General features: G+C 44.1%; 1 protein-coding gene across 3 annotated transcripts in view; it reads left to right on the top strand.

Moving 5' to 3' along the window:
- LOC118399705 (plexin-A1-like) overlaps positions 1-18325 on the top strand; it is a 365392-nt gene that overhangs the window by 281821 nt on the left and 65246 nt on the right. For all 3 annotated transcript variants that reach the window (XM_052473927.1, XM_052473928.1, XM_052473929.1), the window contains exons 13-15: positions 6296-6447; positions 9938-10061; positions 10218-10354. In XM_052473927.1, the coding sequence (XP_052329887.1) occupies positions 6296-6447; positions 9938-10061; positions 10218-10354 (413 nt within the window). The remainder of the gene's footprint in view (positions 1-6295; positions 6448-9937; positions 10062-10217; positions 10355-18325) is intronic.

Genomic DNA, 18325 nt, shown 5'->3' with positions numbered 1-18325 from the left:
GAGACGAAGCAGGAGGGTGGGAGGCAGAGAGTGACGGCAGACGGGAGATTGTCAGAGAGCCCAGAATTCTGATTGGCTGAAAGCCATGGTATGTCAGACCGTATATCACGGATATGACCAAACATTTCGTTTTTCTGCTCTAATTATGTTGGTAACCAGTTTATAATAGCAATAAGGCTCCTCAGGGGGTTGTGATATATGGCCAGTATACCATGGCTTAGGGCTGTGTCCTAGCACTCCGAGTTGCATCGTGCGTATTCCTGGTCGTAATTTGATTTGCATCAGAACAACACTTAGCTGTGGTATATTGGTCATATACCACACCACCTCTGACCTTATTGCTTAAATAAGTCACTCTGGACCTTGCACCAATGAGAGAAGTTACACTCTGTCTCCTGCCGATGCTTTGAACTTTGGCACAAATGGTGTGAGAGCAACTCTGAGACACTGGTGCAGGTGTTCATTGGTGAGCTTGGTAAGGTATGTAGTTTTAATACAGTTAATTGTGGAGATGGCTAATTCACAGCTAATTTTACAGTGCCTTTGGAAAGTATTCAGACCCCTTTACCTTTTCCACATTTTGTTACGTTACAGCCTTATTCTAAAATATATTAAATTGTTTGTTTTTCCCTCATCAATCTACACACAATACCCTATAATGACAAAGCAGAAACAGGTTTTTAGAAGTTTTTGCTAATAAAAATGTTTAAATAATGGAAATATCACATTTACAAAAGTATTCAGACCCTTTACTCAGTACTTTGTTGAAGCACCTTTGGCACCGATTACAGCATCGAGTCTTCTTGGGTATGACGCTACAAGCTTGGCACACCTGTATTTGGGGAGTTTCTCTCAAGTTTTGTTAGGTTGGATGGGCGCGATGCTGCACAGCTATTTGCAGGTCTCTCCAGAGATGTTCGATCGGGTTCCGGGCTCTGGCTGGGCGACTCAAGGACAGTCAGAGACTTGTCCCAAAGTCACTCCTGGATTGTCTTGGCTGTGTGCTTAGGGCCGTTGTCCTGTTGAAAGGTGAACCTTCGCCCCAGTCTGAGGTCCTGAGCTCCCTGGAACAGGTTTTCGTCAAGGTTCTCTCTGTACTTTTCTCCGTTCATCTTTCCCTTAATCCTAGTCTCCCAGTCCCTGCTGCTGAAAAACATTTCCACAGCATGATGCTGCCACCACCAGGGATGGTGCCAGGTTTCCCCAGACGTGACGCTTGGCATTCAGGCCAAATAATTTCATCAGTTTCATCAGACCAGAAAATCTTTAAGTGCCTTTTGGCAAACTTCAAGCGGGCCGTCATGTGCCTTTTACTGAAGAGTGTCTTTCGTCTGGCCACTCTACCATAAAGGCCTGATTGGTGGAGTGCTGCAGAGATGGTTGTCCTTCTGGAAGGTTCTCCCATCTCCACAGATGAACTCTAGACTCTGTCAGAGTGACCATCGGGTTCTTGGTCACCTCCCTGACCAAGGCCCTTCTCCCCCGATTGCTCAGTATGGCTGGGTGCCCAGCTCTAGGAAGAGTCTTTGAGGTTCCCAACTTCTGAATAATTACGTAAGTAAGGTGTTTCTGCTTTTTATTTCATATATTTGCAATAATTTCAAAAAACGTATGTTCGCTTTTTCATTATGGTGTATTGTGTGGAGATTGCTGAGTAAAATGTTTTAAATAATACATTTTAAAAGGCTATAATGTAACAAAATGTGGAAAAAGGCAAGGGGACTGAATGCTTTATGTGGAGCCAAACATGGCCTGGATGTATAGCGCCAGTGTCTTGGGAACAGGGACATCAGCTGCAGCACCATCTTTCCCCGGAAAGTAAAAGGGTCGCAATCACCAGCCTGCTCCTTCAAAGTCACATGTTCTTGCTGCTCAATCAACTCCATTTGCAGTGATGTAACATCTACCCATCTGAAGATCTGTTTTGCTTCTTCTGACAACTTTGTCACATTTGTGACCAAGGTGGGGTTCTGGATGAGCAGCAGCTGTTCTCTTCCCACAGTGAAGTCATCAAAGCGAGCTTTGAAGTTATCCATCAGCTTCTGGATGAAATCAACATGGTTGGGAACATCTTTGCCTCCCTGGTTTTGCACCAGAAGATTGGAGAAGTGGACAAGTTCTCCCTGGAGATCATTCTTGAAAAGCTCCAATTTCTGTTGGAAAGCCTGGACTGCTGTTATCATATCACACACTGTGTCGTCCCGTCCCTGCAGATTAACATTCAGTTGATTAAGGTGTGATGCAATGTCTGTCAAAAATGCAACTGTTTCCCTTTTCTCCTCATCTTCCAAAAACTCAGAAACCTGAGTTGCCTTGTCACTCTTTTGCTCTGATAAGAAAGCTTTGATTTCCTCCTGAATGGCCCAAAAGCGTTCCAAAGCCACCTGACGTTTTAGGGGGTTATCAAAACTGGCATTGGCCTCTGTCAGAATGCCTCATAGCAGGCGGTGTTGTAGTGATGTTGCTCTCAAAAAGTTGATCAGTTTCATCATCATTGTCATGACCTCACAATACTTTTTTCCCAGACTGGCACACAGGACAGACTGATGGATGATGCAGTGATATGATGTCAGGTCAGGGTGGTCGTCTTTCAAACGTGCAACCAGTCCCCTCCCTCTTCCTGTCATGGCTGGTGCTCCATCTGTGGTGATGGAGACCTCTGACTTCAGATCTCTCCCCGTCTGTCAGCATCCCTTTGATGACCTCATGGATATCTTATCCCCGTGTGTCTGCTTCTAGATTTGTAAAGACCAATAGCTCCTCACATATAGATTTTCCTACTGTATTATTGATTGTATGTTTGTTTATTCCATGTGTAACTCTGTGTTGTTGTATGTGGCGAACTGCTTTGCTTTACCTTGGTCAGGTCACAAATGAGAACTTGTTCTCAACTTGCCTACCTGGTTAAAATAAGGTGAAATAAATAAAAACATAATTCCTTTTTTGTTTTGTTACAGGCACCAGAAGCTGTGCATTATCAGTGTTGTCTGTTGATTCATGAAGTTACATTGATTTATTTTTACCATTACCATCTACAATTTCACACATGCATCCTTTAACCATCTCAGCGTCTTTACATGTATTTTTTTGTGTGTGTTTTCCCAAACCCAAGCTTTCCTCAATGAACACTCCATTGCACTTTGTTGGGTTGTCAGAGAATTGACAAGGACTTTTTGAGCTTCAAGTTCCTTGGCGTCCACATCACCAACAAACTAATATGCTCCAAGCACACCAAGACTGTCATGAAGAGGGCACGACAAAACCTACCTCAAAAGAGTGAAAAGATTTGGCATGGGCCCTCAGATCCTCAAAAGGTTTTACAGCTGCACCATCGAACATACTGACTTTGCACCACTGCTTGGTATGGCAACTGCTCGGCCTCCGACCGCAAGCACTACAGAGGGTAGTGCGTACCCCCCAGTACATCACTGGGGCCAAGCTTCCTGCCATCCAGGACCTCTGTTACAGGTGGTGTCAGAGGAAGGACCTAAGACTCCAGCCACCCTAGTCATAGACTGTTCTCTCTGCTACCACACGGCAAGCGATACCGGAGCGCCAAGTTTAGGTCCAAGAGGCTCCTAAATAGATTCTACCCCCAAGCTATAAGATTCCTGAACAGCTATTCAAATGGCTACCCAGACTATTTGCATCCCCCCACAGAACGTTGCTGCTACTCCGTTATTATCTAATAATCACTCTAGTAACTCAGAGCTTGCATTTCACTGTAAGGTTTTATTCGGCGCATGTGACAAATAAAATTGTATTTGACTTTGGTGGAACTCTCATATTGGGATTTGAGTTGGTTTATCTTGTTTTTTCTGAGTTGACCCTTGTTCAGGGGATACGTCTGATCAAATGTACTATGCCTGGTGTCATCATGGCGCTTAACATTGGCACTTTTCACAAGCTACTGACTCGCTGCAAATCAGGCACATTGGTTTTGTGCTAGTTGTGGGGAGAATGAATCAATACTGTTTGTCTATACTGTCCACTGTCTTTGAATATATGGTTTTCAGAGTCAACGTTTATTCTTTTTTAAGAAGCCATATTAACAAAGATACTGGCAACTTAGCATCTGTCTGTGATAACAGTTGAACCGCTGTCAAATCTTTCTGCCTGCTTGTCCCAAGGTTCCACAGAGGATATTTGGATTGACACGATTGGGTGAGATGCGGCCTCTTGTATTTGCATATAACCACGCAATTGGATTAGGCAGGGCACTAGTAGAGGTGGGCGTTGCTTTAAGAGAGCATGATAAAAAGAGGTTGCTGAGTAAGAGACCGCTGTGCCAGGTAGATATTTTTTTAAGCTGTCTAAAAATGTGATGTTGTCCAGATTGACCCTTCTCTGAGTTTGGAATTGGCCTGCCAGTTGAATTTGGCTGCTTTATTCTAATAATGTTAGTGTGACCTGCTGTGCTCCAATACGGGGAAGTGTGTGTGTGTGTGTGTGTGTGTGTGTGTGTGTGTGTGTGTGTGTGTGTGTGTGTGTGTGTGTGTGTGTGTGTGTGTGTGTGTGTGTGTGTGTGTGTGTGTGTGTGTGTGTGTGTGTGTGCGTGCACACGTGCACACGTGCACACATGCATGTGTAAAGGTCTGTCTGTCTCCATGCATGTCTATGTGGATTGAGAGAGCGAAGGACATGAATGCTTGTGAGAGTGCTCACCTCATGTGTGTGTACACACACACACACACACACTGACTTTGTCCCGCCGGGGGTCAAAATGTCACCTCAGCGACCAGCAGTTGTAGAGGGGGTGAGCGAATAACAGTGAATAACCAGGGTGGGTGGGTCAGACAAATGGATGTTACCCTCAGCATTAATCTAATTAACGCAGGTTTTAATCATGCGAGATGAATGATATAGACGGGGCCATTGTCTGTACAGGTCCTGATAAATAGTCCTCTGATTAGTACAGGGCAGCTGTGGGCAGCCATTATCGTGAGCACCTCTAAAGCACCCTCAGGATCATTCACTAAAGAAAATGGGTCATAACCTGAACTCCTTCTAATAGCATTTAGCAGATGAATAGTGAGACTTGAAAGACTGGTCAGCTGGTATTTTGATGAAGGGGCTGTTTGGGTCGAGGGGTGTATTAACAAAGCTGTGTTGAAAATCACTGCTAAAAGTAAAGCTCATTTGTGGGAGCTGCGAACAGTGTGTGAACATGACCAACATCAACATGCACCTGTGGCAATATGTTGGATGGGCGAGTCGTCAATGCAATGGTGCTTTTTTTGGCATGGCATTCATACACACATATTGTCAAAACCAGACTGAATGGTGCAGGGACCTAGGTTTGAGTCCTATAATGATAATACTACTAGCTTATAACAGTAATAGACATAGACTGTTCTCTCTGCTTTCTCACGGTAAGCAGTACAGGTGCATCAAGCCTGACACAACAGGCTCCTGAACAGCTTCTAACAGAATGGCTATCTGAGTTGACCCTTGTATTTTATTTATATTTATAGTCTTTATGCACACTCATAGGACTCTACACACTCCTGCACACTGACACGCCAACACACTCACAGGACTCTACACACTCCCGCACACTGACACGCCAACACACTCACAGGACTCTACACACTCCCGCACACTGACACGCCAACACACTCACAGGACTCTACACACTCCTGCACACTGACACGCCAACACACTCACAGGACTCTACACACTCCTGCACACTGACACGCCAACACACTCACAGGACTCTACACACTCCCGCACACTGACACGCCAACACACTCGCAGGACTCTACACACTCCCGCACACTGACACGCCAACACACTCGCAGGACTCTACACACTCCTGCACACTGACACGCCAACACACTCACAGGACTCTACACACTCCCGCACACTGACATGCCAACACACTCACAGGACTCTACACACTCCTGCACACTGACACGCCAACACACTCACAACATGCGCACCCATTTATACTGACTCGACACACACGCACTCACATACAATCATCATATACGCTGTAGCCACTCTATTTATCATGCATCACGATGCCTAGTCACCTTAGCACAACACATGTCTACCTCCATCACTCCAGTATCTCTGCACATTGTAACTATGGCATTGGAACTGACCCTGTATATAGCTTGTTCTTCTTATTTTTATTTATTGTGTGCTTTTGTTCTGCCTTGTTATTTTTAGTGTTATATTGATATTGGTCACTGCATTGTTGGATTTGGAGTTTTGCAATAAATTATTTTCACTGTATTTGTGCGGGTGAAATTAAAACTAGAAACTCAGGTCTGTCCTCACTCCTCTCCAGTTGTCTCCAGAGACGGGTCCCAGACAGGGTGGAACCATGCTGACCATCACGGGGCAGAACCTGGGTCTGCAGTTCAAGGACATCCAGACGGGGGTCCGCATTGGCAAGGTGGCCTGCACCCCCGTGGAGGCAGAGTACATCAGCGCTGAACAGTCAGTGACTATTAGTCTCTTTGTACTCCTTCCTCTGTTTTGATGCCTTACTCCATCTCTTTATCTCTCTGTCGGTATGCATGTCTACCCTCCCTCCAACTGTTAGCCCTATTTTCTATCTACCCATCTCACTTTCATCTCTTTATCTCTCTGTCGGTATGCATGTCTACCCTCCCTCCAACTGTTAGCCCTATTTTCTATCTACCCATCTCACTTTCATCTCTTTATCTCTCTGTCGGTATGCATGTCTACCCTCCCTCCAACTGTTAGCCCTATTTTCTATCTACCCATCTCACTTTCATCTCTTTATCTCTCTGTCGGTATGCATGTCTACCCTCCCTCCAACTGTTAGCCCTATTTTCTATCTACCCATCTCACTTTCATCTCTTTGTCTCAGTCCACAAATGCCCTAGTCTCTTACTTCCTGGCATCCTAGAATACTTGTCTGGCTCACTAAGAGATACAGATCATGCACAAACACCTTTTCAACCGTATTCAAATCATTCAACCGACGTCATAAATTCTCACTGACTCATGGTGAGAGTGTATGATGCTTATATGAAGGACCTTAGTGTTTAGAAGCGTAAATGACTTAAGGAAAGCTGCATTTCCCCAAGCACCACAAGGTGCCAACAAACAAAAACACTTTGCATCACTGTCATCGGTACTGACAAATATCCTATAATCATAAAAGTGGATGGATATTTCTGATTTGCTTTATTTGCTGAACTTAAACATATTTGGACCCTACTGTATATGAAGATAGTTGTTTCAAGGATACTTGTGTTTGTTTCAACCCTGCTGTCACCTCCAAACGTGAGGGGCTAACGCTTGACCCCCGTCTTTTCAGTTACAAGTAGGGCACGTTGCCATGATGGCAAACACTTGGCGGCAGTGGTCCGCACTCTCAACCAGTCAGGCTGATTTAAAGGCATTTTCCCCATATGGAGCGACTCGGAAGTGACTGCTCGTGTCATCTCTGTGAACTTGTCAGAGCCATAACGGAGGAGGCAGGTGACGGCAATGAGCACAAAGGTTAGGGTTAACCGGCATGTGCAGTGTGGAGATTGGAGAAGGTCGTCACGGATTCAGGTCTGGTCAAGCTCAGCCCACACGCTCTCACAAAGGAGTAGATGCGCAAACATGCGTGCAAACACACATGTCCTCCGACAGTAAGTTGTGTGCATACAGCACATGCAAATAGAGTATACACACACAATAATACATCTGTACATCGTCAGATGATTTTCTCACACTCACATACATTATATCATTCTGTCTCTCCTTCTGTTATTTGGTTCCAATTTGTCTACCTGATATTCCTCTTATCATCACTGTGATGATGCCAGTGAAAATGGCTCCATTTACACAATCATCTCCTAAAAACTCTCCTCACTCTAATCGTTGTCCCTGCCTGCGTGAGACCAAACAAATAATTGCATCGGAACGCGGACGTCATCGCCACAGCGATGGAGAGCGGTTGCCGTGGCCACCTACAGCGAGGACAAAAGCAACGGAGTTAATAACTCATCTCAGGCGGATAAAGAGAGGGAGGGAGTGAGGGGGGGGGGGGCAGTAGAGAGATGGGAAGGATACGAGCTTGTTCAATTAATCACCCCCATCTCACTTAAATCCAGCTATTTTCTCCTTCTCTCTCTCCCGGTCTCATTTTATGTGGCTAATTAACAGTCCAGAGTGTCTGAGGAGGGTAAAACACGAGGGCTCTGTGTGCGTGTGTGTTTGTGTGTGTATGCATGCATGCATCCGTGTATGTGTGCTCAATCCTCTGTGTATGTGGTGTGTCCGCGTTGATTACACACATGCTAGCACATGTCTGTGTGTGTTCTCGCCCGCGGTGCCCAACACCTCAGACTCTCGTCCTCTGCCTGAATCATTTCTAAAATGAATTTTCATTTGGCAAGCCGCCGCCCAAGGCCAAACACAAGGCTTATGGGGTTATAATCTCCTCTAATACACTCATAGAGACTAGAGGTCGACTGATTCATCGGAATGGCCGAATAATTAGGGCCGATTTCAAGTTTTCATAACAAACGGAAATCGGTATTTGTAACGACATGCCTCTCTCTCGTTGCACTCCACAAGGAGACTGCCTGTTACACGAATGCAGTAAGCCAAGGTAAGTTGCTAGCTAGCATTAAACTTATCTTCTAAAAAACAATCAATCATAATCACTAGTAAACTACACATGGTTGATGATATTACTAGATATTATCTAGCGTGTCCTACGTTGCATATAATCTGACTGAGCATACAAGTATCTAAGTATCTGACTGAGCGGTGGTAGGCAGAAGCAGGCGCTTAAATATTCATTCAAACAGCACTTCCGTGCATTTTGCCAGCAGCTCTTCGTTGTGCGTCAAGTACTGCGCTGTTTATAACTTCAAGCCTATCAATTCCCGAGATGAGGCTGGTGTAACCGAAGTGAAATGGCTAGCTAGTTAGCGCACGCTAATAGTGTTTCAGACGTCACTCGCTCTGAGCCTTGGAGTGGTTGTTCCCCTTGCTCTGCATGGGTAACGCTGCATCGATGGTGGCTTTTGTCGTTGTCGCTGGTTCGAGCCCACGGAGGAGCGAGGAGAGGGACGGAACCTATACAGTTACACTGGCAATACTAAAGTGCCTATAAGAACATCCAATAGTCAAAGGTTAATGAAATACAAATGGTATAGAGGGAAATAGTCCTATAATTCCTATAATAACTACAACCTAAAACTTATTGAATATTGAAGACTCATGTTAAAAGGAACCACCAGCTCTCATGTTCTGAGCGAGGAACTGAAATGTTAGCTTTCTTACATAGCACATATTGCACTTTTAATTTGTTCTCCAACACTTTTGCATTATTTAAACCAAATTGAACATCTTTCATTATTTACTTGAGGCTAAATTGATTTTATTGATGTATTATATTAAGTTAAAATAAGTGTTAATTCAGTAATGTTGTAATTGTTATTACAAATAAAACATATTTTAAAAACAGCTTTTTTTGGTCCTCCAATAATCGGTATCGGCGTTGAAAAAATCGGTCGACCTCTAACAGAGACACATTGAACCTCTCTCCTACCGTACCTCTGTAGGAACCAGTGGATGTCCTCATCACACACAGCAGGGCTATGGATATGTGCAGGGCTATTGCCACGTTCTATTGCTTGGTGACCCTTGGACTAATGCTACGGATATGTCAATGGCTATGATCAAATGTGCCTCTCTCTCTCTCTCTCTCTCTCTCTCTCTCTCTCTCTCTCTCTCTCTCTCTCTCTCTCTCTCCCTCTCTCTGTCTCTGTCTCTGTCTCTCTCTCTCTCTCTCTGTCTCCCTGTCTCTGTCTGTCTCTCTCTGTCTCTGCCTGTCTGTCTCTCTCTGTCTCTGTCTCTGTCTGTCTGTCTGTCTCTCTCTCTCTCTCTCTCTCTCTCTCTCTCTCTCTCTCTCTCTCTCTCTCTCTCTCTGTCTCTCTGTCTCTCTCTGTCTCAGGATCGTGTGTAAGCTGGCTGATGCGACAGGTTACCGTGTGCAGGAAGCTCACGTGGAAGTATGTGTGAGGGACTGCACACACACCGACTACAAAGTCGTCTCACCCAAGGCCTTCACTTTTGTGGTAAGCTCTCATCATACCTGTGTTGAAATGTACTTCTGTAAGGTTGTGTTCTTTCATCAATTGAAAAACAACAGTTGATCCCAGAACAACAGTTGATCCCAGAACAAATTAATTCCTATATCTGATGTCTTCTCTTGGTGTGTTCCTCTTCCCCAGTCTCCCTATTTCACACGGGTACAGCCCTCCAAGGGCCCCCTCTCGGGGGGAACTCGCATCACCATTGAGGGGAGCCACCTCAATGCTGGCAGCGCTGTGGCTGTCAAGATCGGCCTCCATCCCTGCCGCTTCGAGAGGTAAACTTATTGATAACATTATTGTGTTTTTTGCTGTATCGATATCTCTTTATGTTAAGTGTTGTAAGTGGTAACACTAACTGCGTTTATTTTGATAATGACTATCTCTGCTACGGGCATGACCAACGTTCTATGGTTAACCCTCCATTGAAGAGCAACCCTAGAATTAGGGTTTCAAATGTTCTCTATAGTAATCTTTGCGCTACATGTTACGAGCTTGATAAGGTGAGAAAACACGATACACAGAGAGTCTGTTCTCCTGCAGCGAGCGATCTCTGCCTTCATAGTCCGTCATGGTGAAACACACACACACCGTGAACTCACAGGGTTCCGTGAACATATTATCAGATGGTCAGAACCTCACAGAGAGGAGAATGCTTTGTTAACACATCTAAGAAGAGGGTTGGAGGCATAGAAAACGAAAAGAATGAAAACTGAATGAGAGAAGAACATGGGAGAAGACAATCAAATGTTCACAGCCCACATCAAACCACCCCACAAGACACTCATTTTATCTTCTCAGTCGCATTTCTTAATGAGGAAGAGCAAAACTCAGGTAAAATCAGCCAGTTCAGCCCCCCTTTAAAGACCCTGGAAATGCCCATACATTTATCTTGCTACGCAGACTGTAGTTTCTTGGAACAGTTAGCTTTAGATTTAATGTAAGCACTATCGACATGATTGGTGGGTGGTATATAGACAGCCATATGTGACACGGTTTATACAAGGGGAATATATGCATGCTGCAATGACATCTGTTGATATGGGGAAACATGTTGAGCTAAAACCTTGACTAGCCCTGAAAAGACAGCTGCTGTATTTGGTATAGTATAGAAGTCCAAATACTAGCGACACAAATGGATGGTGATAATATAATATGACAGGGTTAGGGTTAGTCATCTTGATCTGTTCTGCTACAGTCACACGAGGGCTCCTCTCAATAGTCAAAGGTAGCTTCCTCCCCTAATCTCCTTCATCTGCACTAATCTGAAAAAAAACAGGATAGGTGAAATCAAGGTGGATGCCCACTGGGAGGTTTGCTGCCACTTTGTCTAGTTCAATCAAAGACACATTGACATTATCCCTGGTAAAAAGCCAAACGTAACACAATATCTGCCAATTAAATTGCAGGAATATTGCTCCCAGCGTTTATCTATCACTCTGTATGTAGCCAGTTAGCAATGCTAATGATAACCATCTTGCAGGTAGACGGACAACCCTCTAAATTAAATGTTAACTGCAAAGTAGGCTTACCTGACAGAACTATATAATGATTATTTGTATCAATTGGGTGGCGATTGTTTTGCAGACTTTGTCATGACATGTGTTGCCGCAGTAGGCCTAACAGCAGATGCATCACGATACATCACTTGCTAGATGCTCAATTAAAGGGGAATTACATTCAAATATATATTTCAGACCTCAAAAATGTTATTGATGTGCGTTTTAAGCATTGACAGACTCAGAACATCAATTTTCATTGTTTCTCTATGAATAATTGTAATATTGCGAGTAAAAAATGGGGAAAAAATCCCAAACCAGGAAAAATAAAACGGAAAACAGAATTCAGGGAAATCTAATTTTATGGGGCCACCTTTGTAGTTTATTAACCATTATTATACCAGTTATGTTACCATAAATTGCATCTCTTGTACACCAAGGACCAGGGGAAGAGAAGAATGTGCCGATTTGAAAGCTATGAAAAAAATAGTAGCTCGACAATTTTCATATTTTTCAAGTAGCTCTCATGCTCGAAAAGGTTGGTGACCCCCGCACTAGACTTTTGATATTGGAACAGAACATACATGGCATTGTCCTTTCAGACCCACTCTAGCTTAGTGATGTTCTTTGTCCCTAAAATAATGGATTTGAAAAGTGACCTGACTTTTCCACGTGTCCCTTACGCCCTAATGTTTGTTCTTTGTCTCAGAGTTCAACACGGCCGCTTTAATCAAAGTGCATTTACCCTAATCATTCAGCCACTCCCTCTGCAAACCCTTTCTTCCACTTTCTCTCTGTCTCTGTTTCTCTATTTCTGGCCCTCTCTTCTCACATTATTTTGTGCCGGCCTACAACAACCTTGTCAAAATACACTGCTCAAAAAAATAAAGGGAACACAATGTAATTCCAAGTCAATCACACTTCTGTGAAATCAATCTGTCCACTTAGGAAACAACACTGATTGGCAATAAATTGCACATGCTGTTGTGCAAATGGAATAGACAACAGGTGGAAATTATAGGCAATTAGCAAGACACCCCCAATAAAGGAGTGGTTCTGCAGGTGATAACCACAGACCACTTCTCAGTTCCTATGCTTCCTGGCTGATGTTTTGGTCACTTTTGAATGCTGGGGGTGCTTTCACTCTAGTGGTAGCATGAGACGGAGTCTACAACCCATACAAGTGGCTCAGGTAGTGCAGCTCATCCAGGATGGCACATCAATGCGAGCTGTGGCAAGAAGGTTTGCTGTGTCTCTCAGCGTAGAGTCCAGAGCATGGAGGCGCTACCAAGAGACATGTCAGTACATCAGGAGATGTGGAGGAGGCCGTAGGAGGGCAACAACCCATCAGCAGGACCGCTACCTCCGTATTTGTGCAAGAAGGAGCAGGAGGAGCACTGCCTAAATGACCTCCAGCAGGCCACAAATGTGCATGAGTCTGCTCAAACGGTCAGAAACAGACTCCATGAGAGTGGTATGAGGGCCCGACATCCACAGGTGGGGGTTGTGCTTACAGCCCAACACCGTGCAGGACGTTTGGCATTTGCCAGAGAACACCAAGATTGGCAAATTCACCACTGGCGCCCTGTGCTCTTCACAGATGAAAGCAGGTTCACACTGAGCACATGTGACAGTCTGGAGACGCTGTGGAGAACGTTCTGCTGCCTGCAACATCCTCCAGCATGACCGGTTTGGCGGTGGGTCAGTCATGGTGTGGGGTGACATCTCTTTGGGGGGCCGCACAGCCCTCCATGTGCTCACCAGAGGTAGCCTGACTGCCATTATGTACCGAGATGAGATCCTCAGACCCCTTGTGAGACCATATGCTGGTGCGGTTGGCCCTGGATTCCTCCTAATGCAGGACAATGCTAGACCTCATGTGGCTGGAGTGTGTCAGCAGTTCCTGCAAGAGGAAGGCATTGATGCTATGGCCTGACCCGACCGTTCCCCAGACCTGAATCCAATTGAGCACATCTGGGACATCATGTCTCGCTCCATCCACCAACGCCACGTTGCACCACAGACTGTCCAGGAGTTGGCGGATGCTTTAGTCCAGGTCTGGGAGGAGATCCCTCTGGAGACCATCTGCCACCTCATCAGGAGCATGTCCAGGCGTTGTAGGGAGGTCATACAGGCACGTGGAGGCCACACACACTACTGAGCCTCATTTTGACTTGTTTTAAGGACATTACATCAAAGTTGGATCAGCCTGTAGTGTGGTTTTCCACTTTAATTTTGAGTGTGACTCCAAATCCAGACCTCCATGGGTTGATACATTTGATTTCCATTGATACGTTTTGTGTGATTTTGTTGTCAGCACTTTCAACTATGTAAAGAAAAAAGTATTTAATAAGAATATTTCATTCATTCAGATCTAGGATGTGTTATTTTAGTGTTCCCTTTATTTTTTTGAGCAGTGTATGCACGGCACACCGCGGGTTTCGCCGGCAAGTGTTATGAAAGTTGTTGCCCAGGCAACAAGACGGCGCAAGCGGAATGTTGAAAAGGCGCTTTTCTTTTTCTTATTTTCCTTCCCTTCTTCCCTGTACACCTTTCAGCCATGCCCTGGAAGACGGGGCGTTTAAATTGCTTGTTACGAGACAGCGGGATGTGCACGCAGAAATGCACCCTAGCTTATTTTCCCTTCCACTTAGTTTCCCTCAGCTGCTGGTGTCTCATTAATGTGTTTTTGTCCTCTTTCCTGTCTCTCCTTTTCTCTCTGTTTCTGGTCCACAATAGATGGGATTTATGTACAAAATAATTGTTGTGAGATGGGAAAGTCTGTGCACTCATCACACACACTGTTGAAGAAATATGGCTACAGGTTCATCTACCTCACCTGAAGCTGCTATAGACCACCAAGTGCTAACACTCAGTATCTGGATAACATGTGTGAAATGCTTGATAATGTATGTGATATCAACAGAGATATACATTCTGGGTGATTTAATTATTGACTGGCTTTCATTAAGCTGCCCACAGATTCAAACTGTAACCAGTGCCTGCAACCTTGTTCAGGTTATCAGTTCAACCTGCCAGGGTAGTGACAAACAGCACAGCAATTAAATCATCAACATGTTTTGATCACGTATTTACTAAGGCTGCAGAAATGTTTATTTAAAGCAGTATCCAAATCCATTGTATGGTTGAGAGGGATGAGGCAAAAGGAATGGCAAATAAGTTTGGTTGCACAACTGATTGGCAAACATACTACAAATTGAGAAATCATGTGACAAACTGAATAAAAAGATGAAGAAACCATACTAAGAAAGAAAGATAAATTATATAAAGAATGATTGTAAAAAGCTTTGGAGCACCTTCAATGAAATTTTGGACAAGAAGGTAAACTCAGCTCCATCGTTCATTATATCAGATTGCTCATTCATTACAAAGCCCACTGACAAAACCCACTGATAATTATTTTTTTCATTGGTAAATTTAGAAAATGTTAGCATGACATGCTAGCAACAAATGCTGACACTACACATCCATGTATAACTGATTAAATTATGAAATAATAATAGTCTCCAACACTCTACTCAGCAAACTGGATGCTGTCTATCACAGTACCATCCGTTTTTTCACCAAAGCTCCATATACCACCCACCACTGTGAGCTTTATGCTCTCGTCGGCTGGCCCTCGCTACATATTCTTCGCCAGACCCACTGGCTCCAGGTCATCTATAAGTCTTTGTTAGGTAATGCTCCGCCTTATCTCAGCTCACTGGTCACCATATCAACACCCACCCGTAGCACGCGCTCCAGCAGGTATATCTCACTGGTCATCCCCAAAGCCAACACCTCATTTAGCTGCCTTTCCTTCCAGTTCTCTTGCTGCCAGTGACTGGAACGAATTGCAAAATCGCTGAAGTTGGAGACGTATATCTCCCTCACGAACTTTAAGCATCAGCTATCTGAGCAGCTTACCGTTCGCTGCAGCTGTACATAGTCCATCTGTAAATAGCCCACCCAGCTACCTGCCTCATCCCCATTTTGTTTTTATTTACTTTTTTGCTCTTTTGCACACCAGTATTTCTACTTACACGTCATCATCTGCACATCTATCACGTCAGTGTTAATTTGCTAAATTGTAATTACTTTGCTACTATGGCCTATTTATTGCCTTACCCACTTACTCCATTTGCACACACTGTATATCGAATTTTCTATTGTGTTATTGACTGTACTTTTATCCCATGTGTAGTAACTCTGTGCTGTTTTTTGTAGCACTGCTTTGCTTTATCTTGGCCAGGTCGCAGTTGTAAATGAGAACGTGTTCTCAACTGGCCTACCTGGTTAAATAAAGGTGAAATATATCTATTTTTTAAATTAAAAATCTGATCCTACTAGAAAGTGTGTGCCCTCAGGCCTGGAGGGAAGGAAAAGTAATATGGTTAACAAAGAATAGTAAAAGCCCCCTTTACAGTCTCAAATAGCCAACCAATCATCCTTTTACTAACCCTTAGTAAACGCTTGGTAAAAATGTTGGACAAGATACAATGCTATTTTAATGTAAACAAATTGACAACCAACTATCTGCATGCTTATTGGGAAGGACATTCAACAAGCAGGGCACAATCATGACTGATGATTGGCTGAGAGAAATTGTTGATAAAAAGATTGTGGGAACCATTTTGTTAGACTTCAGTGTGGCTTTTGACATTATCGATCATAGTCTGCAGATAGAACAACGTGTGTTATGGCTTTACACCCCCTGCTTTATTGTGGGCAAAGAGTTACCTGTCTTACAGAACACAGAGGGTGTTCTTTAATGGAAGCCTCTCCAACATAATCCAGGTAGAATCAGGAATTCCCCAGGGCAGCTGTCTAGGCACCTTTTTAACTTTTTACTAATGACATGCCACTGGCTGAGTAAAGTCTATGTATGCGAATGACTCAACACTATACACGTCAGCTATTTCAGCAAGTTAAATCACTGCAACACTTAACAAAGAGCTGCAACTCACTTCAGAATGGGTGGCAAGGAATAAGCTATTCCTAAATAAAATGTAACAAAAATAAAAGCACTGTATTTGTGACAAATTATTCACTAAACCCTAAACCTCAACTAAATATTGCAATTAATAATGTGGAAATTGAGTAAGTTGAGGTGACTAAGCTGCTTGGAGTAACCCTGGATTGTATACTGTCATGGTAAAAACATGTGCCTTTTTAACAACACTATCAACAAGGAAGGTCCTACAAGCCCTAGTTTTGTCGCACCGAGACTATTGTTCAGTTGCATACCCCACAAGACATGCCACCAAAATGTCTCTTCACAATCCCCAAGTCAAGAACAGACTACGGGAGGCGCACAGTACTACATAGAGCCATGGCTACATGGAACTCTATTCCACATCAGGTAACTGATGCAAGCAGTAGAATCAGATTTAAAAAAACAGATACAAATACACCTTATGAAACAGCGGGGACTGTGAGGAGACACACACACAGGTACATATACATGCATACGCAGACAAGCGCTACCACATACATTCACATGATAAAACACGCACTCTACACACACGTACACATGGATTTTGTATTGTAGGTATGTGGTAGTAGAGTAGTCGCCTAAGGGAACACAATGTGTTGTGAAACGTGTTATGAAATGTAATGCCTTAATGTTGCTGGACTCCAGGAAGAGTAGCTGCTGCCTTGGCAGGAACTGTTGAGGATCCTTGATAAATAAAAATGTAAATACACACACACATACAGCCTGAACACACACACACACACACCCCCACACCCACACACATACAGTAGCTTTTTTGACGTGAATTTGTATTCCCATTCAAAATGCTATTTTCACGAAACCCAAAACTTTAACCCCAAAACCTGAACTCCTAACCTTAGCCCTAAGGTCGACATCTGCGCCCCTGCAGAAATGTAATTAGCATAATAAACTCACATAAAAATCTGTCAGTTTAAGCTAGAGATCTGTTATTTGCATTGGATGTGTCTCAATCCACCGCAATTGCATATGTCGCACTTTCGCATCTGCGGGGAAAGATGATAGAGCTCGAGCAGTGTTTGTCAGACCATGAGACATCCCAAAATTTGTCTGTAGCGTCTGAACCGTTTGGCCTCTCAGGAACACGATGGTGTTCTCTGTTTTGCTCTACGACCCCCACAACATCGTGGGATCCATCTGAAGTTGGTACAGCCAATCTGCCAACTTTTTCCGTAACATCCAAAATAATTTGGGCTCCACGCTGTGACTCCTCCGTGGGAAGGTGAGACTCACAAATACATACATGTTGGTTGTTTTCATCAATCATCAAGTTTGCGGACGACACAACAGTGGTAGGCTTGATTACCAACAACGACGAGACGGCCTACAGGGAGGAGGTGAGGGCCCTCGGAGTGTGGTATCAGGAAAATAACCTCACACTCAACGTCAACAAAACTAAGGAGATGATTGTGGACTTCAGGAAACAGCAGAGGGAACACCCCCCTATCCACTTCGATGGAGCAGTAGTGGGGAGGGTAGCAAGTTTTAAGTTCCTCGGATTACACATCACAGACAAACTGAATTGGTCCACTCACACAGACAGCATCGTGAAGAAGGCGCAGCAGTGCCTCTTCAACCTCACGAGGCTGAAGAAATTCGGCTTGTCACCAAAAGCACTCACAAACTTCTACAGATGCACAATCAAGAGCATCCTGGCGGGCTGTATCACCGCCTGGTACAGCAACTGCTCCGCCCTCAACCGTAAGGCTCTCCAGAGGGTAGTGAGGTCTGCACAA

Source organism: Oncorhynchus keta, chromosome 21, assembly GCF_023373465.1.
Source record: "Oncorhynchus keta strain PuntledgeMale-10-30-2019 chromosome 21, Oket_V2, whole genome shotgun sequence".
NCBI lineage: Eukaryota > Metazoa > Chordata > Actinopteri > Salmoniformes > Salmonidae > Oncorhynchus > Oncorhynchus keta.
Note: the sequence above shows the minus strand (reverse complement) of the source record. Positions and strands in the feature narration are given on the sequence as shown.